Source organism: Hyla sarda, chromosome 2 (genome assembly GCF_029499605.1).
Source record: "Hyla sarda isolate aHylSar1 chromosome 2, aHylSar1.hap1, whole genome shotgun sequence".
NCBI classification, from domain to species: Eukaryota; Metazoa; Chordata; class Amphibia; order Anura; family Hylidae; genus Hyla; species Hyla sarda.
This window is the reverse complement of record NC_079190.1, coordinates 86591820-86615884: the sequence shown is the minus strand read 5'-3', so window position 1 is coordinate 86615884 and position 24065 is coordinate 86591820. Positions and strand designations below refer to the sequence as shown.

The 24065-nt window shown below is 43.5% G+C and overlaps 1 protein-coding gene across 1 annotated transcript; it reads left to right on the top strand.

The window, feature by feature from the left end:
* Nucleotides 1-848: 848 nt before the first annotated feature.
* PTGES3 (prostaglandin E synthase 3) lies at nt 849-22697 on the top strand. The gene is made up of 8 exons (XM_056562417.1): nt 849-1123; nt 13194-13307; nt 16760-16829; nt 19138-19236; nt 19390-19479; nt 19567-19629; nt 20808-20832; nt 21716-22697. The coding sequence occupies exons 1-8, from the start codon at nt 864-866 to the stop codon at nt 21733-21735; spliced, it is 741 nt and encodes a 246-aa protein (XP_056418392.1). The 5' UTR covers nt 849-863; the 3' UTR covers nt 21736-22697.
* Nucleotides 22698-24065: the final 1368 nt, after the last annotated feature.

The following is a 24065-nucleotide window of genomic DNA, read 5'->3' as shown; positions in this document are numbered from 1 at the left end:
CACGTTTTGTACATACGGGTGCCGAATCCGGCAGGGGGAGGGGCAAACCGTGTGCTCCCGTACCACGGCCGGATCAGCCCATGACTCCATTTACTTTAATGACCCAACCGTAGTCAAACGGTGACTCCGGTCGGCTCAGTTTTGACCCGTATGCGGTTTCCTGACCGGACCTAAAACCGTAGTTTACTACGGTTTTAGGTCCGGTCCAAAACCAGATACGTGTCAAAACTGAGCCGACCAGAGTCACCGTTTTACTCCGGTCCAGTCATTAAAGTAAATGGAGTCACGGGCTGATCCGGCCAGGGTACAGGAGCGCCCGGTTTGCCCCTCCCCCCGCCGGATCCAGCACCAGTATGTACAAAACGTGGTGTGAATGCACCCTTACTTTTATATGTAAGGACTTGCTTTATCTCTATTAGATATCTACTTATTTATCTTTAATCCTCCCTTTTTCCTATTTTTGATGACATTTTGTGGTCTTCAGAACCAATTACCAGGTTTCCATAGAGTTATGGTCTCAACATACAATGGTTTCAACATACAATGGTCATCCTGGAACAAATTAATATTGTAACTTGAGGGACCACTGTATATATAATCTCAACCTGTATATCTCCAGAAACGCTTATACATTGAGGATCTGCATTATTTCCCACATTGCATCGGTTAAGACCTAATTCTTTTCATGGCCCTTACATAGAGGCCGTGGTAGGGGCGGCATGTCCTCAGACATACACACGTCCAATACGAGTTCGGTCCCGGTCTAGAGGATTCTTTACTCCTCGGTCCACCACACAGCAGCCGGTGTGTCGTGTAAACCTACCGCCTAAACTCGTTAATACACGGTGAGGAGACGCGCTGCTATGAGGAGCGCAGTGGCCGTTGGAGTAGGCGTGACCGCAGAGTCTCCCGCGCTCTACTCCCCGCCCCATAGTCCTTTGTGTTGCCGCGAGACTACGCGCGCTTCCTCCCCCCAGAATGAGGCTGAGGCCAGTCTCCGCCCGCCGACCGTGACGTCACGAACCAGGCCCGGGAGACCTGGGGAGGAGCTGAGCGGCGTGCGGCGGCGGACACGACGAGAGAAGCAGCGTGGAGCGGAAAGCCGGGAGAAGCGCAGCAACATGTAAGTATGCGTGGCGGAAACGATAAAGGGCGAGTAGGTGTGCGGTGCTGGTGAGAGCCCATTCTCCTCGGTGCTGGTAGGCGGTACCGCATCCGAGGAACCGGTAGAGTTCAGCCGGTCTCCGCATGCATTACGGACCTTCACCTGCATGGCGGATCAATCCCCCTGCCCAGGCCGTCACCCAGTTTGTGGCGCTCATGGTCTGGTTATGGGAGGAGGAGACGCTCCCAGCCACCCCGGCCCATCGCTCCAGAAGCTTCTGTGAGCAGCATCCGCTGAGCGTGTAATCCGCTTACTCGTCCATTCATTGCAGTGCGCATCTCCATTACTGCTCCGTCACCTGTGAGGTGTGGGTGGGTGGGGAGCAGCTCTAGGGTGGCACCTGCCGCTTACACCCGCCAGTCTGGGGCTCTGCTCAGGATGTAGTCGGCGGTGTCGGGGTGTGTGCAGGCAGGGGCATCATCTTAGGCTCTCACGTCACGTGATTTAATTAGTTTTAGATTTATTTTGCACTTTAGTCCTATCCTGATCATTACACCTATATGTATATAATTCCATCTGTGATAAGGCTGAAGATCTTAGGTTCTATTTACATTATATTTTCCTTTAGGGTAAGATTACATGTACAGGATTTGCTGCAGATTTTATGTTGATCTTAAATACAAACTGGTGACCTCTGCAGCATCAATTCTGAAACACATCTTGTAAGCGTACGTTCACACTGAGGAATTCATGAGGAATAATTTGGGTCAGGAAATTGTTGCTGTCTGTCGGTTTATCCATGGAGGAAATAAAGAGGAGGAGGCGGCTATTCAATTCTACTTTTCAGGATTCCATTTGAATTCCCTTTTTAATTCCATGTGAAAACTGTCGGGTGAAAATGTTCTTTACCATTGACTTCTTATTTTATTCTCGCGGATTCCACTTGATAAAAGAACGTGTTCTTCAAGCGGAAAGGAGTTCACTGTCGGAATTCCGTGATCAGAATTTCCGCAGTGTGAACAGGACAGTGGAAAAAACATTTAAAGTCAATGGACTGGGAATTCAAGAGGAATTACTCGAGTAAATTCCTCTTGAATTAGCGTGAACGCACCCTTTATGCAGATTTAGCTGCCCAGTGACTTCAATGGGTAACAAAATCTGCTACAGTAGAAAATACGCACGTGTGAACGCACCCTTAGACATGGACGGATAACCTGTGGATTTTGGTACCATTGACTTTAACCCCTTAAGGGCGCAGGGCGTAAAAGTATGTCCTGATGAGCCGGTACTTAACGCTCCAGGGCGTACATTTACCGTATTTTTCGCCGTATAAGACGCACTTTTTCTTCCCCAAAACTGGGGGGAAAAGTCGGTGCGTCTTATACGGCGAATACACCCCTATCGCGGCCATCAACGGCCGGGATCCGCGGCTAATACAGGACATCACCGATCGCGGTGATGCCCTGTATTAACCCTTCAGACGCGGCGATCAAAGCTGACCGCCGCGTCTGAAGGGAAAGTGACACTAACCCGGCTGTTCAGTCGGGCTGTTCGGGACCGCCGCGATTTCACCGCGGAGGTCCTGAATAGCCGGGTTAGTGCTTACAGGACACCGGGGGGGGGGGGGCCTTACCTGCCTCCTCGGTGTCTTCTCCGTTCAGGGATCCCCTGTATGCCGGCGGTCTCCTTCCTCGTCGTCGCGTATGTGCGTCGGCGTGCGTAACGACGTGATGGCGGCGATGGAGAGCGAGAATACCCGGCCGGCAGCAGAGACGTTCCGGAGCGACGGGGACACGGTGACAGCAATGGAGCAACATCCAGGGCAGCGGTGACGGGTCCGGAGCGGCGGGAACACGTAAGTATTACCTCCTCCTGCAGTGGTCTTCAATCTGCGGACCTCCAGATGTTGCAAAACTACAACTCTCAGCATGCCCGGACAGCCAACGGCTGTCCGGGCATGCTGGGAGTTGTAGTTTTGCAACATCTGGAGGTTCGCAGGTTGAAGGCCACTATTGGGTTCAACATCTTTATTTTTTTTTATTTTGCACCTAAAAATTGGGTGCGTCTTATACGCCGGTGCGTCCTATAGGACGAAAAATACGGTATGTCCTAAGCACAACTGTGAGCATTGGAGCGATGCCCGGATCATGCGCGGCAGGTCCCGGCTGCTGATCTCAGCTAGGGACCCGCCCATAATGGCGGACATCCGCGATCCCGCGGATGTCAGCCATTAACCCCTCAGATGCCGTGATCAATACAGATCACGGCATCTGCAGCATGGAAGTGATCCGATCATCCAGCATGGCAGCCGGAGGTCCCCATCACCAGTCTCCGCTGCCTTCCGGGAGTCTTCTGCTCTGATCTGCCTTCCCGCAGACCAGAGCAAAAGATGACCGATAATGCTGATCAGTGCTATGTCCTATACATAGCACTGAACAGTATTAGCAATCGAATGATTGCTATAAATAGTCCCCTATGGGGACTATTAAAGTGTAAAAATATTAAGTAAAAAATATTTAGAAAACCCCCTCCCCCAATAAAAATGTAAATTGTCCCATTTTCCCTTTCACCCCCAAAAAGTGTATATAAAATATTTTTTTACATATTTGGTATCGCCTCGTGCGTAAATATCTCAAGAATTTAAATAAAATGTTAGATACCGTGCGGTGAATGTAAAAAAAAGTCCAAAATAGCTGCTTTTATATAACATTTTATTCCAAAAAAATTATAAAAAAATGAATTAAGTTTTATATAAGCAAATATGGTATCAATAAAAAGTACAGATCACGGCGCAAAAAATGAGCCCCTTTTTAGCGCAACAGTAATAGAAAAGTATGTTATGGGTATCATTTTAATCGCATTGACCCAAAGAATAAAAAACACATGTCACTTTTAACATAAATTGTACGGTGTGAAAACGAAACCTTCCAAAATAAGCAAAATTGCGGTTTTCTTTTTAATTTCCCCACACAAATAGTATTTTTTTGGTTGCACTAAATGAGTGATGTCATTACAACGGACAACTGGTTGCGCAAAAAACAAGCCCTCATACTAGTCTGTGGATGAAAATATGTTATGATTTTTTGAAGGGGAGGAGGAAAAAATGAAAACGTAAAAATAAAATTGTCTGAGTCCTTAAGGCCCAAATGGGTTAAGTCCTTAAGGGGTTAATGGGTCAGCAGAAAATACGCAGTAGAGAAAGATTTGCATATTTTCCACAATTCAATGCAGGAATTCTTCCATGTCTACCTGGCCTAAGGCTCTCTTCACATGTACACTATTCTGTGCAGATTTGATGTGTGGGCTTTGAAGCTGTGTTCAATCATTTAGTTTACATTAAACTCTGCAACTTGAAAGCTGCAGCTTCAAATCCTGCACATCAAATATTCTCAGCATATTGTACGTGTGAATAGACCCTTTAAAGGGGTGCTCTGGTGGAAAACTTTATTATTTTCTAATCAACTGGTGTCAGAAAACTCTAGAAATTTGTTAATTAATTCTATAAAAAAAATAAACTTAATCCTTTCAGTACTTAACAGCTGTTGTATACTACAGAGGAAGTAAGTTCTTTTCATTCTGACCACAGTGCTCTCTTCTGACACCTCTGTCTGTGACAGGAACTGTCTGGAGCAGGAGTGGTTTGCCAGAGCACTGTCAGCCAGATGAGAACTACACAACTTCTTCTGGCGCATACAGAAGCTATGTAGGTTTTTTTTTTTTTTATAGACGTAATTTACAAATCTTTTTAAAGGAGAACTTCGGAATAGGAAAATTATCGTCAATACTGCTGGCAGTAAAAAAAAAGATAAACGGGTACATACTAGGGATAGACCGATATCGTTTTTTTTAGGGCCGATACCGATAATCGGTGGAGGTTAGGGCCGATAACTTATACCGATATTCCGGTATAAGTTATCGGCTATTTACCCCCCCGCAACACCGCTGCAGATCATTGATTTAAAGCGGGTGCTTTAAATCAATTCACTGCAATGGCTTTTGCGGTGCCATAGACTGCCGCCGCCACCCACTACTCTCCCCCTGCCTGTCCGGGGGTCCTGAGTCCTATCACTGCCACCCCCGCACCGCTCCCCCCACCACTGCACCACTCCGTGCCCCCCCCTACCGCCGCGTTGCACCCCCCACCACCCCGGCACCATTGCCTCCCCTATCCCCGGTTTTATAATTACCTGGGCCTGGGGTCCACTCTACATCTGGCTCCGGGGGCGTCCTCCTGAGCTGTCACTGTGCGCACTGACGATGATGTCACATCGCATTCGTCATTGCGCGCAGCGTAACACAGGACACAGCAGGAGCCAGAAGTAGCGTGGGCCCCGGGAAAAGGTAATTATAAAACCGGGGATGGGGGAGGCAATGGGGCAGTGCGGCGGTGGGGTAATTACCGATAATGCCCAAAATCGTGATTATCGGCCGATAATATCGGCCAAACCGATAATCGGTCGATCCCTAGTACATACCTTCCTTCGCTCCTCCGGTATCCGCCGTGATCGTCTTCCTGGTTGCTGGTGGTCAGCGAGTCATACTGCACTAAGCCAGTCACCGACTGCAGTGAAGTCCCAACTCGGCCGGCGATAGGCTGAGCAGCAGTGTGAGAACGCTTCAAGACACACAATTCTTCACTACACCGGCACCTGCTGCCGGGGCTGAAAACGTCACACTGCCGCTCAGCCTATCGTCAGCCGAGCCGGACTTCACTGCGGTTGGTGATTGGCTGAGTGCAGTATGACTCGCCGACCACCGGCAACCAGGAAGAGGATCGCGGCGGAGATGGGTACCGGAGGCATCGGGTGAGCGAAGGAAGGTATGTACCTGTGTATTTTTTTTATTGCTGGCAGTATGGACGATAATTTTCCTATTCCGGAGTTCTCCTTGTTTTCCAGTGGAGTGCCCTATTAAAGGAGTACTCTGAAGCAAACTTATCTTATCCCATTGTAAAGCCAGCAATAAGTTATATAACAACCTCAATTACCTCCGTTGTCTTACTTCCACGCATCCCCGACTTTTCCGAAATCCGGAAGTACAGGCTGTCTGTCACAATTATGAATTTCGTTCCCGGGCCGCAGCCATCTTGGTAACGAAACGTCACCTTGTTCAGGATCCTCCCCGCTCTATGCCGGCCCCCCTAGCCACGACTCGATCACTCCCACCATTTACATATTCATACAATCTTCGTTTGCACAGCCGTCATTCGCTGGGCTGTGCAAACACCTCACAATGCCCCTAGCCTATCAGCGCGAGCCGGACGCGCCTGCGCACTAATCCTTTCCCGGGACCGGACATGTGATCTCTTTAGGCCAATGATATCCCTGATAGTTACGCTGTTGTAACTACCAGGGATATTCTCAAAAATACTTAGTTTTATATAGCGGGCAAGCTCCTGCGCCAGACGCGCCTGCACACTGTGCATCCCAGGATCGGTCATCTGTAGTCCAATGATATCCCTGATAGTTACGCTGGTGTAACTACCAGGGATATTCTAGTAGCAAGTTAGTTATCTTCATATTGTAGCCAGGGAATGGAGGGGGAGGGAGACACAGATGATTGGGGTGGGGTTAGGGGCATGGGCAGCGTTACTATTGACATTATAAGGGAGGGGAGAGCAGGAGGGAGGAGAGGGGTTGCGGAGAAGGGAGGCACGGAGGGACAGGAACTTGCAGCAAAGCAGCATGGGGGATGACGATTTTTACGTCATCCTCCACACCACCATAACCAGGAAGTGCCATGAAATACCGAGCACCACACCGGGAGAAAGGCTTGACCGATTGGAGTAAAAAGTACATGGCCAGACAGGTACAGCCATGGGGGACATTTGGGGGGTATACATTTTTAAATCAGAATACTCCTTTAAGAAATACTCCCATCTGAGGGTTTATATAAGCATGTAAGGCACAGCAAGGTAAACGTTTTTGCAAATGCTTATAATTGCCCTACTTGCTATCTTTTGGGGATATAGCTGCTCCCTATAACCCTTCTAATGTCTGCTTGTTGTTTAGGTTACCAACCACTAAAGCAGTGTGCAGGCTGGTGACGTCACACTCTGCAGTATAGGGCGGGCAGCAGACTCATGTCCGCTGGCTTCTCTGACCCCTAATTCAGCACTGACAGCTCCTGGCAATTTATGGGACAACTCCCTGGCCTGCTAGGACCAGGGCAGGGAGCAGAACAGTGAGCTGCTGAATGTCCTGACGCTTCTATCAATGGTTTTCATAGCTGCAGCAGTCATGTCACCACTTGTGGCCTGAAGTATCAATCAGGAAGTGCCCACCCAGAAAAACTCAGGAGGTGATAATACTCCTTTAAAATATTATGTTGCTGTTGGCACAGTAAAAATAAAAAAATGAACTTATTTATTTATTTTTTTTTACACCCTGGGTTATATTTATTACAAGTCATGTCATTCAATCATCATGTGACTCAAGGATTTCTTTTGGGTGGAATAAAAAAATAAAAATGTCAATTTTAAATGCACATTGCCCCCCCAAATTGAAGTCTGTGGGAGGGAAAGAAATTCCTGCAAAAACACCATACCAAAGTCCCAGTGTTGTCAGATTGCCTTTAACCCCATAAAGAAGATATCCAGTGCAGAAAAACTTATCCCCCAAGGATAGGGGATAGGTTTTAGATTGTGGGGGGTCCGAATGCTGGGTTATTATTATGGGTCATTTTTTGCGTCGCCAATTCTACTTTGCAGTGACATTAGTCTTTTTACCCAAAAATTCACGGCGAAACGGGAAGAAAAATCATTGTGTGACAAAATCGAAGAATAAACACCATTTTGTAAATTTTAGGGACTTCTGTTTCTACGCAGTGCATATTTTGGTAAAAATGACACCTTATCATTATTCTGTAGGTCCATACTGTTAAAATGATACCCTACTTATATAGGTTTGATTTTGTCGCACTTCTGGAAAAAATCATAACTACATGCAGGAAAATGTATACGTTTAAAAATGTCATCTTCTGACCCCTATAACTCTTTTTATTTTTCCACGTACAGGGCGGTATGAGGACTCATTTTTTGCGCCGTGATCTGAAGTTTTTATCGGTACGATTTTTGTTTTGATCACTTTTTAATGGTATAAAAAGTGACCAAAATACGCTTTTTTTGGTGTTTGGAATTTTTTTACGTGTACGCCATTGACCGTGCGGTTTAATTAACGATATGTTTTTATAGTTTGGACATTTACGCACGCGGTGATACCACATATGTTTATTTTTATTTACACTTTTATTTTTTTTATGGGAAAAGGGGGGTGATTCAAACTTTTATTAGGGACCTATAACACTGCACACACTGATCTCTTACACAGATCACTTGCGTGTATTAACACGCCTGTGATCAGTGTTATCAGCGCTTACTGCTCCTGCCTGGATCTCAGGCACGGAGCAGTCATTCGTCGATTGGACACCGAGGAGGCAGGTAAGGGCCCTCCCGGTGTCCTGTAAGCTGTTCGGGACGCCGCGACTTCACCGCAGCGGTCCCGAACAGCCCGACTGACTAGCCGGGATACTTTCACTTTAGAAGCAGCGGTCAGCTTTGACGTGTGGTATTAGCCGTGGGTCCCGGCCGTTGATGAGCGCCGGGACCGACGCCATGTGATGCGGGGTCGAGCTGCGACCCCGCTTCATATCGCGGGTGCAGGACGTAAATATACGTCCTGCGTCGTTAAGGGGTTAAAGTGATTTAACCCCTTAGGTTACAATCACCCCCTTTTCCCATTAACCAGTCAAGGACAGGTACGCCCTGAATCCCGAGTCCTTAACCCCTTCCCTCTTTGGCGATTTTTCATTTTTGCACTTTTGTGTTTTCCTTCTCACATTCTAAAATCATAACACTTTCAATTTTCCACCTAAAATTCTGTATGAGGGCTTGTTCTTTGTGTCAACAATTTTACTGTAATACCATTAATAATTTCACCACAAAATCTCCTGCGAAACCAGGAAAAAATTATTTGTTGGGCAAAATGTAAAAAAAAGCTATTTTGTTATTTTTAGCGTCTTTTTTTTTTTTTTTTCTATGCAGTGCAGTTTTCAGTAAAAATTGCACTGTAAGTCCATATGGTTGCAAGGATACCCAACGTATATAGGTTTGATTTTTACTACTATAAGGGCTAATTTTTTGCAATATCTGAATTTTATAGTTACCATTTTTGTTTTGTTCTGACTTCTTGATCATGTTTTATTCATTTTTTTTATGGTATAAAAAGTGACCAAAAATATGCTATTTTGGACTTTACATTTTTTTTTCTGTGTACGCCATTGACCGTGCAGTTTAATTAACTATATTTTTACAGTTTGGACATTTACGCACGCAGCGATACCACTTACGGTTGTTTTTATTTACACAGTTTTTGTTTTTTAAATGGGGAAAAGGGGGGTGATGCAAACTTTTATTAGGGGAGGGGTTAAATGATCTTTAACTTTTTTTTAACCCTTTCTTTTTTTTTTTTTTGCAATGTTATTGCTGCCATAAGGAAATATAACATTGCATACACTGATCACTGTTATGCAATAGCATAACACTGATTAGTGTTATCGCCGCTTGACTGCTCCTGCCTGGATCTCAGGCACAGAGCAGTCATTCGGCAATCGGATGTGCAGGTGGCAGATGGTGACCCTCCTCGCATCCTGCAAGCTGTTCGGGACAGAACCGCTGAGCTAACCGGCATTATTTACTTTCGTTTTAGATGCAGCGATCAAGTTTGATTGCTGCATCTGAAGGGTTAATGCCGGGCATCAGCCAGATCGGCTGTGTCCCGCGCGCGCTCACCTGCTGAGCGCGCATCATACCTCGGGAGCCGCAAATGGATGTTAATGTACATCCATTTGTGGCAAGGGGTTAAGGACGCAGGGTGTACCTGTATGCCCTGATCCAGTAAACAAAACTTAAACTGTCCTGATCAGCTTATCGGCCGACAAGAGGGTCCTCACCTGCCTCTCCGTTGTCCAAATGGCAATCTACTGCTCCAGGCCTGTTTAGGCAGGAGCAGCAGAGCGCCGAGAACACTGATCAATGCTATGGCATAGCATTGATCAGTATATGCAATCAAAATATTGCATGTTTTAGCAATCCCTTCCCTATGAAAAGTTTAAATCACCCCCCCCCTTTTTCCCATTTTTTAAAATAAAATTATGTAATAAAGAATAAAAATATTAATATGTGGTATCGCCGCATGCGTAAATGTCCGAACTATTAAAATATAAGGTTAGCTAAACCACACAGTCGATGGTGTACACGTAAAAAAATACCAAAGTCCAAAATTGTGCATTTTTGGTCACTTCATATACCATAAAAATATTAATAAAAAGCCATCAAAAAGTCCCATCAAAACAAAAATGGTACCAATAAAAACTAGAGACTACGGCGCAAATAATGAGTCCTCATGTATTTAAATATATGGAATAATAAAAAAAAAAGTTATAGGGGGTCAGAAGATGCCAATTTTAAACATAAATGGGTTAAAAAATTTAAACAAAAAGACATAATAAACATGTGGCTTCTGTCAGCATTTAATATGTAAACAAAAATAGACATAATAAACATGGCTTCCTTCTAAACATTATAGGTGTGGCTCATTCCTTTTAATTTAGCCTTCTCAGTCAGGCCCTATTCACACGTTGGAGTGTCTGGCCAGAATATTTGTGGGAGGACATGCTGCAGGCGACGGCACTATTCTGAAATGTGCGGTCTCCATAGATGCCAATGCTTTTCTAAACAATTGACCTGTCAATTCTTTCTGTGGAGTCTGGAATCAGAATTTCCATGGCAGATGTTGTCTACATGAGCACAGTGCAGCAGGATCCTATTAAAAAAATTAGTCTGCTGCAACGGAATTTCCAAGAATGTTTCCGCTGTATTCTGCTCAAAAATTTTGCTTTGTAAATGGGGCCTCAGAGAAGATAAGTAGGTGTAAGGCTGGGTTCACACCACGTTTTGTTAACTACGGTTCCCGTATAATGCTGGGAGGAGGGGACGGGGCTTAATCGCGGCGCCCGCACTCAGCCGTATTCGGGAATCGTATTTAATGCATGTCTATGAGCCGACCGGAGTGAACCGCAGCCTCCGGTTGGCTTCGTTTTCGGCCGTATGCGGTTTCCTGACCGCAGGCAAAAACGTGGTCGACCGGTCGGCTCATAGACATGCATTAAATACGGTTCCCGAATACGGCTGAGTGCGGGCGCCGCGATTAAGCCCCGCCTCCTCCCAGCCGTATACGGGAACCGTATTTAACGAAACGTGGTGTGAACCCAGCCTAAGCCAGGTTAGTCCCAGAATAGGACACCGCATTGCGTCCTTGCTGTATATTTACAGAGTTTATACAGTTTTGTATATGCTGTCCACTTTGTGGTCATTTTATCCATGGGGCTTGCTGAAAAGCATTTCTTTGAATTCTGTAAAGAATAAAGTTCAGGCAAAACATTTCCTTTTAATGGGATTGACTCCTCTATATCTCCACCAGTGACTGGTAAGGGCCTCATTCAGTAGGTGGATTAGGTAAGCTATATCCTTATACAGTGGTCCCTCAAGTTACAATATTAATTGGTTCCAGGATGACCATTGTATGTTGAGACCAGAACTCTATGGAAACCTGGTAATTGGTTCTGAAGCCACCAAAATGTCATCCAAAAATAGGAAAAGGTGAGGATTAAAAAAAAATTAAGTAGATAACTAATACATATAAAGTAAGCCAACGGCTGTCCGGGCATGCTGGGAGTTGTAGTTTTGCAACAGCTGGAGGCACCCTTGTTGGGAAACGATGGTTTATGTAGAGAACAGGAGCTTTTTCAGGATCCTATACAGTACACACAGTGTCCCAAATGGAGCCGCCCTTACTTGGTGTCCAAAGGAGCAGCTAACCCTGGCACAGGTAAGAAGTAGTACAGAACTTGTAGTTCCTCCCTGTTCTGTAGGGGGCGCTACCAGACAGCGATTAAGTGCTTGCACTTCAGTAAGGCTGGGTCCACACTACGTTTTGTCCCATACGGGAGCGCATACGGCAGGGGGGAGCTAAAAGCTCGCGCTCCCGTATGTTACCGTATGCGCTCCCGTATGTCATTCATTTCAATGAGCCGACCGGAGTGAAACGTTCGGTCCGGTCGGCTCATTTTTGCGCCGTATGCGCTTTTACAACCGGACCTAAAACTGTGGTCAACCACGGTTTTAGGTCCGGTTGTAAAAGCGCATACGGCGCAAAAATTAGCCGACCGGACCGAACGTTTCACTCCGGTCGGCTCATTGAAATGAATGACATACGGGAGCGCATACGGTAACATACGGGAGCGCGAGCTTTTAGCTCCCCCCTGCCGTATGCGCTCCCGTATGGGACAAAACGTAGTGTGGACCCAGCCTAATAGAGGTGATTTACCAGTAAAATGCCAATTCTGATTGGTCAGTTCCTCCAGTTGTGACAGGTATCACAGATCTGGACTGTCTGTACATTGTATGTTGAGTCTGGTTTCAAGTTACAATGGTCCAGAAAAGACCATCGTATGTTGAAACTATTGTATGTTGAGGCCATTATAAGTTGAGGGATCACTGTAAAAGCTAGGGGCAATCTCTGCCTACCTTTGTCAGAGCCTGTCCCACTAGAGCAGTTTCAATGTCATGGGCCAAGAGGGAATTTGCACCTTCACAGCGGCCACTGTGAGTGCACTGCCTGGTTATTGAGGAAGCAGGGTCTGGCTGTGCATGTGCAGTGTTTTCTATTTATTCCCGGGGATAATTTACCTCCATATTACGGATCAGTGAGGATAACATGCTGAGATGGGAATACCGATTTAACATATTAAATAGCTTAAATGATCTCTAACTATTGGCCGAATGTTTTGTCCTAATAAAATAAGGGCTTATAACACTACGGAATCTCCACTCCGAAAATACATAGTGTGAATGGGCTCTAAGTGTTGTTTTTCATAAAGCAAATTTGATTGTACAAATTTAGCCTTTATTTCTATAAAACACCCATATAAAAAAAAACAGATGAACTCCTGCAAAGTTCAACATTTTCAGTGCTGTTTCTTTTCTACTTTATTTGTCATGAATGTTTTATTTTTTTTATTGTTTACACAGGCAAGCAGTATCTGCAAAGTGGTACGATAGGAGGGATTATGTCTTTATTGAATTCTGTGTTGAGGACAGCAAAGAAGTGAAAGTAGTCTTTGAAAAAGATAAACTAACATTCAGGTAAGTGTTGTGGGGGAAAACCCATTCTGCAAATTGTAATGTTTTAGCAATGTGACATGAACTTGTCAGTAATAAATACCTCAATAACTGCAGGTGTCATAATAATCTTTAAGGGGGTTTCTCACAAATAACTCACTAATTTTGTAAAATAAGAATACCCCATTAGGTTAGGGTCACACACATTTCATGCTGCGGATGCGCCCATGAGCGTCCCTAGAGTGAGCTCTCTGCTGTGTCATGTGTCCTGCGTGTCTGTCCCTAGTAGCAATCCGCTGCTATGAACAGACACACAGGGATCTAAGAGTCTGTATCAATCTGCACGTGTAGTTTACTCAGACATCGCGGACGCTCCCCTTGCTCCCTGAGCTAGGCCGAGAGTGACCGTTATGTCTGAGAGTAAACTCCGCATGTGTGCACAGTTTAATACAGGCTCGCAGATCCCTGTGTGTCTGTTCATAGCAATGGATTGCTACTATGAGCAGACACGCTGGACACATGGCACAGCAGGGAGCTCACTCTAGGGACTGTCATGGGCGCATCCACAGCATAACATACGCTGCGGATGCCTTACGTGTGACCCTACTTTTAAACTCACTTGTTGCATTTACCTTTACTCATGGGACTTAGACTTTGTTCAAAATCGCCATTTAATTGAATTCATTTTATAATTTAACTTTACCCTTTATCCTTTTCAAAGTAATTGATGGGCTTTTGAGTACGTTAATAGACAGCATGCAGCTGTCAGTCACTTCTGAGAGATGGGAGGAGCCGCTGATGATTAGTTTGGTGTAATCTCTGATGACAAATATGTTTTTTAGACGTCTTGTTGTCAGTTTAAAAAAAAAAATCATTTTGTAGGTTTCCCACACAGCTGTATTTTGGTACTCATATTCACACTAGGGATCGACCAATTATCGGTTTGGCCGATATTATCAGACGATATTCACGATTTTGGACGTTATCGGTAACGGCAATTACCTTGCCGATAATACCTTGCCGATCATTTTCAATTTTTCCTCCTTAACTTAAAAAAATCATAACTCTTTAAAATTTTCACCTAAAATTCTATATGATGGCTTATTTTTTACGTCACTAATTCTACTTTGTAATGACATTAGTCATTTTAGACAAAAATCTACGGTGAAACGGGAAAAAAATCAATGTGCGACAAAATTTATGAAAAAACACTATTTTGTACGTTTTGGGGGCTTCCGTTTTTACGCAGTACATTTTTACATACGGTTAAAATGATACCCTACTTGTATAGGTTTGATTTTGTATCACTTCAGAAAAAAAATCATGAATACATGCAGGAAAATTTATACGTTTAAAATGGTCCTCTTCTGACCCCTATAACTTTTTTATTTTTCTGTGTTCAGGGCGCTATGAGGGCTAATTTTTAGTGCCGTGATCTGAAGTTTTTAGCGGTACCATTTTTGTTCAGATCAGACTTTTTGATCACTTTTTATTCACTTTTTTGTGGTATAAAAAGTGATCAAAAATGCGCTATTTTTGACTTTGGGATTTTTTTGCGCGTACACCATTGAACGTGCGGTTTAACCCCTTAAGGACCAAGGACGTACTGGTACGTCCTTGGTCCTGCTCTCCTGATATAACGCGGGGTTACACAGTAACCCCGCATCATATCACGGCGGGCCCGGCGTCATAGTGAAGCCGGGACCCGCCGCTAATAGCGCGCAGCGCTTATCGCTAATACCGAAAGTGAAAGCTGCCGGTTAACTCAGTGGGCTGTTCGGGATAGCCGCGGTGAAATTGCGGCATCCCGAACAGCTTACAGGACAGCGGGAGGGCCCCTACCTGCCTCCTCGCTGTCCGATCGCCGAATGACTGCTCAGTGCCTGAGATCCAGGCATGAGCAGTCATGCGGCAGAATCGTCGATCACTGGTTTCCTATAAGAAACCAGTGATCAATGATGATCAGTGTGTGCAGTGTTATAGGTCCCTATGGGACCTCACTGCAAAAAAAAAGTGAATGAATATCATTTAACTCCTCCCCTATTAAAAGTTTGAATCACCCCCCTTTTCCCATAAAAAAAAAAAGTGTAAATACAAATAAACATATATGGTATCACCGCGTGCAGAAATGTCCGAATTATAAAAAAATATATAATTAATTAAACCGCTCGGTCAATGGCGTGCGCGCAAAAAAAATTCCAAAGTCCAAAATAGTGCATTTTTGGTCACTTTTTATCTTAAAATGAATAAAAAGCGATCAATAAGTCCTATCAATGCAAAAATGGTACCGTTAAAAACTTCAGATCACGGCGCAAAAAATGAGCCCTCATACCGCCCCATACACGGAAAAATAAAAAAGTTATAGGGGTCAGAAGATGACAATTTTAAACGTATAAATTTTCCTGCATGTAGTTATGATTTTTTCCAGAAGTCCGACAAAATCAAACCTATATAAGTAGGATATCATTTTAATCGTATGGACCTACAGAATAAAGATAAGGTGTCATTTTTACCGAAAAATGTACTACATAGAAACGGAAGCCCCCAAAAGTTACAAAAGTTTTTTTTTTTATATTTTGTCGCACAATGATTTTTTTTTTTTCCGTTTCACCGTAGATTTTTGGGCAAAATGACTGACGTCATTACAAAGTAGAATTAGTGGCGCAAAAAATAAGCCATCATATGGATTTTCAGGTGCAAAATTGAAAGAGTTATGACTTTTTAAAGGCAAGGAGCAAAAAACGAAAATGCAAAAAACGGAAAAAAACCCGGTCCTTAAGGGGTTAAAAAGCGGTATATTTTTATAATTCGGACATTTCTGCATGCAACAATACCACATATGTTTATTTTTTTTACACACTTTTAGTCCCCTTAGGGGACTTTTAGGAGGAATCATTAGATTCCTCATACAGATCAATGACGTTCCATAGAACTACATTGGTTTGTGTGCTCTTTGCTTCATTGATAAAGCCTGGTTTAACCAGGCTCTATGAATAACAGAGCCGTAGCAGACATGGAAAATAAGGTAAGCCCTCCAGCTACCTCCACAGTGGGTCGCTCCCCCGCGATCGCGCAGCCGGGGGGGGGGGGTTTATGTCCGCCCCACTGGGCCACCAGGGACTTGTTAAAGGTACCTTTAGACTCTGCTGTCAGCTTTGACAGCGGCGATCTAAAGGGTTAATAGCCTCCCATGGCGATCGCCGCATGTCTGCTATTAACGGCGGCCCCCAGCTACAGGAATCAGCTGGGGGTCGGCCGGCAGGTATGTCAGGAGCCCGCGGCATACACTGGTTGTGGTCTCAGGACGAGCCGGCTCTTCTTAGACGACAACCAGTTAAACTTAAAATAGAATAATATTTGAGGCATGCTAATATCCCGTTAAGTCTTGTCTTTTAACTTATGCTTATTCATTGCTTGAACTACTTTAAATTATTTAATACACATGTGTTTATTTTATTTTCCTTTTTATCTTGTAGTTGTCTGGGAGGATCCGATAACATTAAATACTTAAATCAAGTCGAACTGTATCAGTCTATTGAGCCCAATGTAAGTATATTGTCTTCTCTAATGCTCTGTTATCCACTTGCCAATATCGAGCAGGACCTTACAATGTCTTGCATAAGTATTCCCCCATTTGGACTTTTTTTTGTACTTTAAGGGTACGTTCACATGTGCGGATTTTCGCGTGGATTTCCCTGCGGATCTGCCGCTGAAGGACCTCCTATATGCTGCCTTTATATGTGCCTGCTCGGAGTGGCAATAAGCCGCTACGAGCAGACACTCTGCTATGTGCGAGTCGCCGCGCACATGCGCAGTATACTCGCACATCGTGGCAGCTCTCGGCCTAGCTCATTGAGCAGGGGAAGCGGCCGCGATGTGTGAGAGTACACCGCGCATGTGCGGCGCATTTAAGGCAGGCAGGCACATTTAAGGGCACCATACAGAGGTCCTTCAGCAGTGGATCCGCAACGTAAAATACGCTGTCAATCACCACGTGTGAACGTACCCTTAAAGTGCAAAATACCTTTTGTTGTGGCACAAGCAATGATGTGAACACCTCAGCTGTTGATCTTCGCAGCTCCACCAGAGTTACCATGGGCCACTTGACTGCTTCTTTGATTGCAGCCTAACTCTTCTTCATACTTTTCCACAACTTTATCCGTGACCTGTTTGGTGAGCTCCTTGGTCTTAATGCTGTCTGTTCAGTAATGCTCTCTAACAAACTCACAGAACAGGTGTATTATTACCAAGATTAAGTTGCAGACAAGTAGTCCTACTAATTGCGTAACTTGTCAAGGCAATTGGACGCATTAGATCTTTGTTAGGGTACGTTCATGCGTCTATATTTTATGTTTTGCATCTGGTTTTGTTACCTATTGACTTCATTGCGTAATAAAATCTGCTGCTAGAAAATTTGCAGCATTATATTCACATGTGAACGTACCCGTAGGGGGTGGAATACATATGCACTCTTTAGATTTTTTTTATTTATAAATTGCTTTAAAATCAATCTAATATTTCTCTGCCAAATGGTTATTTTGTGTTGGTCCATAAAATTGCAATGAAATCGAATTTGAATCTGTGGTTATACCATGACAAAATGTAAAAAGTCAAAGGGGGGAGTCAATACTTAAGCAAAGTGCTGTTTTACTGAAATGTAGGGCAAGATTTATCAATCTGTCTGATAAAAAAAAAACTGTTTGGTTTTGCTCATAGAAACCAATCAGAGCTCAGGTTTTATGTTATAAGACATGAAAGCTAAGCTGTGATTGGTCGCTATGGCAGACGGGGGGGGGGGGGAGATTTAGCAAAACCTGCCAAGAGGAATGTTGACCAGTTGCCCATAGCAACCAATCAGATCACTTTTCATTTTTCAGAGGCCTTTTTAAAAAAAATTAAAGCAATCGGGTTGCTATGGGCAACCCCAGTGTTTGTCTTACATTGATTGAGTTTTATCAAAACTATGCAGAGGAACAGTGGGGCAGTTGCCCATAGCAAACAATCAAATTCTAGCTTTCATTTTTTAGATACCGATTTTTTAAATTAAAGCAGCAATTTGGTTGCTATAGGCAACTGCTCCACTGTTCCTTTGCACAAGTTGAATTTCCCTCACACTTTATAGTGGAAGTAGGTGGCTTTAGGGAATACTTGTAGATGGGAAATTAATCCATGAACAATTAAGTGTTAAAAAAAAAGAAAAAAAGAAAAAAAAACACACAACACCTTCATGTAAGCTTATGTGCAAATGGTTTACATGCTGTAGGTTTGGGCCCTGTTCACACTACAGAGATTCTGCCTCTAGCAGCCGCCCTTTCAGGAATCTTTGCTTAGTTAACACGTTGGAAGTTACTTTACGGAAGGTTGAGTAACTTCACTGGGATCCCACAGGAAGATTAAGTTCAGTCTTTCGGTGGAATTCACAAAGTTATTTTCTCAATGGGATGACATAGTTTGCCACAGACATATATAACATCAGGGACGTGTCTGGTTACAGAGCAACACTATGTGAACAGAATAATAACAGAACTACTCAAGGCCTGGTAGTAAAGGCATACAGGCAGCTAAAATAATGATGGTCTGAAAGGAGAGGCATCATGGTAATTGTGGTTCTTTACAAGGTAATCCTGTCCACAGGAAATCCTGGCAGCTTCAAAACAAAGGTGTTAGTGAGATTATTAAAATAACTACATTTGACCTATGTTGGAATCACCTGGTGAGCAGTATTACATATAGGTACATTTCAGTATTTTATTGGTTTAGAAAACCCCTTGAACTCATGGAGTTACAGTGCCTTTACTTAACATCGGAGGTGTAATTCTTGTTGTTTTGTTCACAATTTCTCTCTCCTCCTCAGGAGTCTAAACATAAAAGAACAGACAGATCTGTCTTGAGTTGTTTACGAAAAGCAGAATCTGGCCAGTCTTGGCCGAGACTGACAAAAGAGAAAGCAAAGGTAATTTTTTTTTCTTAAAAATCTTCTAGCCAAACCCTTATGTCTCTTGTTTTGTGTATCAACTTGTAGTAAGAACCAACTCTGCTCGATCACGGACATTCTAGTACATGTGTTAACTTTTATAATGTGTTTTTTTTTATTTTTTATAAATAGCTCAATTGGCTTAGTGTGGACTTCAACAACTGGAAAGATTGGGAAGATGACTCCGATGAGGACTTGTCCAATTTTGATCGCTTTTCAGAGGTTAGTGATTGACCTCTAGTTGTACTTTTGTGATGTTCCTGTATCTTTATTACATAGAATGTCCTCATGACTGTCATACTTTTACAGATGATGAACAATATGGGAGGAGATGAAGATGTAGACTTACCAGAAGTAGACGGTGCAGATGATGTACGATTATTGTCTTAAAACTGCTGAAAATGTTATGACTTCTAAAGATTCTATTATAAGGTTTTGTTATATAATAAAAAAAAAACACTATTTCCTCAAGTGTTACATCCATTAGCCAAACCAGGTGGTCATCACACTGATGATGTTCACCCAGCATGTTTACTTTGTAGTAACTCAGATATCGCATATCTGGGTTTAGTATTCTGGCTTTGTAAAACATACATCAAACACATTCAGTATTTTAGCGAGTGGCATATGTATTTCTAAGCCAAACAGAGAGGAAAAAAGGACCCAAAGGATCAAAAAAGAAAAATAGTACTTTGACATATGGAATTCACCATTTAGAATGCCAAGGAAAGAGCAACTAAGAATTCAGGCTAAGGGTGAAAATATTCTTAAATCATGTTGGTTCTAAAGAGTAGTTGACAGATAAGCTTTATAGGATCCAGAATTGTCATTGGCCAGTCTTTTATTTCCACTTAAGATGCAGACTGTGTGTTCGCTTATGTTATTGAGTTGATGTACCTTCCCTTTAGGAGATGTTTAACACTCTCATCTGTGCGAAGATGCATTGAAATCCAAAAGAATCACACAAATCCCTGTTTTCTTCTTCCATAGCACAATAGTAATGTGTGCCAGTGTGTTAAAGAAAATGCTCTCTAAATATTGTTTCACAAAAGACCTGCACCTACAATAATACATCTTAAAGTTATTTTATTCACACCTTGAACCACTGCAGTTTTCTCTCAAGGGGAAAATGCATGTAGCATCTTGGGTGAATCCACAGCAAACCAATGGCAGAAACCTAAAACATCTTGTCACTTCCTAAACAAGATCTGTTCACTGAGAGAGATTTATCAAAACCTGTGTAGAGGTAAAGTGGGGCAATTGCCCATAGAAACCAGAGTCCTTTCATTTCCCTAAAGCCCCATTTTTTTTTTTTTTTTTTTTTTTTTTTATGAAAGAAGCAATCTGGTTACTATGGGCAACTGTTCCAATCAGATTGCTTCTTTACTTAAAAGAAATAGAAATGAAAGGACTCAGATTTCTATGGGCAACTGCTCCACTTTACCTCTACACTGGTTTTGATAAATTTCCCTATACGTAAGCTAGAGGATTTTGCCATGTGAGAGTTATTAATCTGTTACAAGTAATAAAACTTTTTTTTTTCCTTTTAGGATTCACCAGACAGTGATGATGAAAGTAAGTTTAATCCTTTTTACTCTATATGCTGAGGAACAAAAATAAAATTTGAATAGTGCACAATGACTGTAGTATAAATCATTATATACAACAACATAAGAACAGACAGGAAGACTCACCTGGGAGGTCTTCAGCTTCACCTTGTATAATGTCATTAGGGAAGGGAGAACAAGGAGCAGGCGCACACTACAAGCACAGGCCTGCGTTTGTGAAGCAGGCCTGCTCCGTGTTCTTTTCCCTAATGACATTATAAAAGACTAAGCTAAAGACATCCTTGGCGAGTGCCATCTTTCTGCTCTTAGGTTATGTTGCAAATATTGCTGAGTTCCACACTGTTTATAGCTTTGTTGCCTTACTATTCTGCCTACCGCTGCTTGCTACTCCATTACATGCAGAGTGAGTCAAGGACTGTTCTGTTGGGAGTTGTAGCGCCGACCTGAAGATTCTTTCTACTGCATAGTATTATATATTAATCATTATTATGTTTTGAACCATTTTACAGTGAAGTTTTCACACAACTTCTAACCGGTCATAGACAAATGTCAGTGAAAGTTGTCAGGGGGGTCTGTCTTAGGAGAGCCCCACTGAGCAGTAGATCACTGCATCTGTACACCATGCTCTCAGCTTTCTGAATAAAGTCAAGCAGAAACTAAAGGACACAGCGTTCAGGCGGATGCTTCTGTTCCTTTATTATAGCAGTCGGTGGGTGTCTTAACACCCAGACCCCCCCCCAAATGATTAAAACTTCTGATATTTCTCTATGGCATGTCAGAAGTTGTGTGAAAGCTTATGTACACTTTTTAATAAAGTTGCTTTAACGTTAAAAGAAGTAAGAAAACTATAGGATTATTTTTAACATAACATTTCATTTCCTTTCTTTTAGAAATGCCTGACCTGGAATAAGAAGATACATGATCATAAAATGTGGGAGGAGGGTGGGAGAATGGGTGGAAAGAATATTTCAACACACTCTGCAACAGTTGCCGATACCCAAGTTGTAAATACAGAGTACTTCCAGTCAGCCTTGTTCGTGTATCACCGAATGGCGCTTACCAGGGGTTTAGAAGTTACAATTGTACGGGACATCCCTGAATGCTTAATATGGAGCTGCTAATTTAAATTATCATAACACATTAGAGTATATTGTGTATCCCTTATCTTGTTATGTGGTTATAGTAAGTTTTCATTTACTCTTGATTTATATGGGGGCATATGTTCTCCAAAATGAAACGCTGAATAGAGAACTACAAAGAAAACCACTACAACATGACTTAATAATTAGTCTCCTAAGTACATTGTGTATCCAGTATATGAGCTCTGTCAAGGGAGTGTTTTCTGTAATTCTTGCATTGTCACTGACAGAGTAGCCGTACAAACCAAAATGAACTCTACATATAATCGACATTTGATATTCATAAGGGAATTACTGTTCATTTTAACATAGACATCAGAAGTGCTCCCAGTACTGTTTACACATGTTCTTATTTCAAACAGTAGACTTTAAGCCAGGAATGAGCTTTGGTAGTTGTACCTCTAGAACAATGACTTAGGGTTTCTGGATACTAAGTAAGGTGTATCCCATTTGTAACCATGAGTCCTGTACAACTGCTCTGACCCTTAGCATTTCCACCTTGGAAGAGTGTAGACAGCTGTACATTGTTTCTCTCATCAGTCTGTACATTTAGACCAAATTGTATTTGCACTGTCACAGTATATATTAAAAAGGAAAGAGTAACAATGTTAATACACTATACTGTTTTGTTTGTTTTATTTCTTTAATTGGGTGAAAAGCCTAAGTTGTATTGGAATTGATGGGGATTTTTTTAATTGTCTGCATTATTTCTAATAAACTATTAAGAGACTTATTTATGATTTATTTCTTTATGTATTAAAAAAGCACATCACCTGTTTATTTTTTATTTGTTATTGCAATGCCTTATAAATAAACAGAGCCCGTAACATAGAAATGAGTGATTAAAGCAGTACTCTGTCCCCTGACATGTTATTCCCTATCCAAAGAATAGGGAATAACATGTCTGATCGCAGGAAACAATGATGTTTGGGCCGGCGTTACGAGAATGGGAGCCTGGGCCTTCCGTGCTCTTGACATCACACCACACCCCCTTCATTCATGTCTGTGGGAGGGGGTGTGACGGCTGTGTAATAGCGTCACAGCGCCGGCCAGGGGATTGTGGGGGATCCCCGTGGCCGGACCCCCCTGCGATCAGACATGTTATCCCCTATCCCTTGGATTGGGGATAACTTGTCTAGGGGCAGAGTGAACCTTTAAAAAAAAATAAAATACAGGACATTAACTTGCTCACACTGTTTTGTCGGTCTACATAATTTTTCCACCATCAAATAACAATTTTGTAGAAATTTTGCAAAAGAATGTGGATGTTGAAAGCCGGATTTCATTCCCAGTTTACCTGGCAGGTGACAAAGTTGAATTGATCTTATCCACTGCTCCTCCTGATTGATGTACAGGGCTCTCTGCTGGAAACCGAAGTTTGGTAGGAGGAGGGAGAGGCATGCTGCTGCAGCTTGGTACTGCCTCTCCAACTCTTAAGCTAAATGAGAGAATACTGTATTTATCGGGGTATTCCACGCACCGGCCTATAACACGCACCCTCATTTTACCAAGGATATTTGGGTAAAAAAAGATTTTTACCCAAATATCCATGGTAAAATGAGGGTGCGTGTGTGTGTATACCCCGATACACCCCCAGGAAAGGCAGCGGGAGAGAGGTCGTCACTGCTCGCTTCTCTGCCCCTGCCTTTCCTGGGGTCTACAGCCCTGCTGCCGCCGCTTCTCTCCCGCTGGCTGGAGCCTGGGGGAGAGAAGCTGCGCCGGCAATGGGGCAGCGGCGCTGACAGTCAGGGGGAGAGAAGGGGCAGCGGCACCCATTGCTGGCGCCGCTGCCTTCCCCCATCCCCGGTTGCATAATTACCTGTTGCCGGGGTCGGGTCCGCGCTGCTTCAGGCCTCTGGTGTGCGTCCCATGCGTCGTTGCTATGCGCGGCGCAATGACGAGTGATGTCTTTGCTCCGTGCAGCGCATAGCAACGACGCAGGGGACGCACACCGGAGGCCTGAAGCAGCGCGGACCCGACCCCGGCAACAGGTAATTATGCAACCGGGGATGGGGGGAGGCAACGGGGCAGCAGCGCTGGCAATGGGTGCCGCTGCCCCTTCTCTCCCCCTGGCTGTCGGCGCCGCTTCTCTCCCCCTGGC

Coding starts and splice junctions, on each gene's coding strand:
- PTGES3 (XM_056562417.1), top strand. CDS start 864: ATGAGGAGCGCAGTGGCCGTTGGAGTAGGCGTGACCGCAGAGTCTCCC. Junction 13,308..16,759: donor AAAGATAAACTAACATTCAG/GTAAGTGTTGTG, acceptor TTTATCTTGTAG/TTGTCTGGGAGGATCCGATA. Junction 19,237..19,389: donor TGACAAAAGAGAAAGCAAAG/GTAATTTTTTTT, acceptor TTTTATAAATAG/CTCAATTGGCTTAGTGTGGA.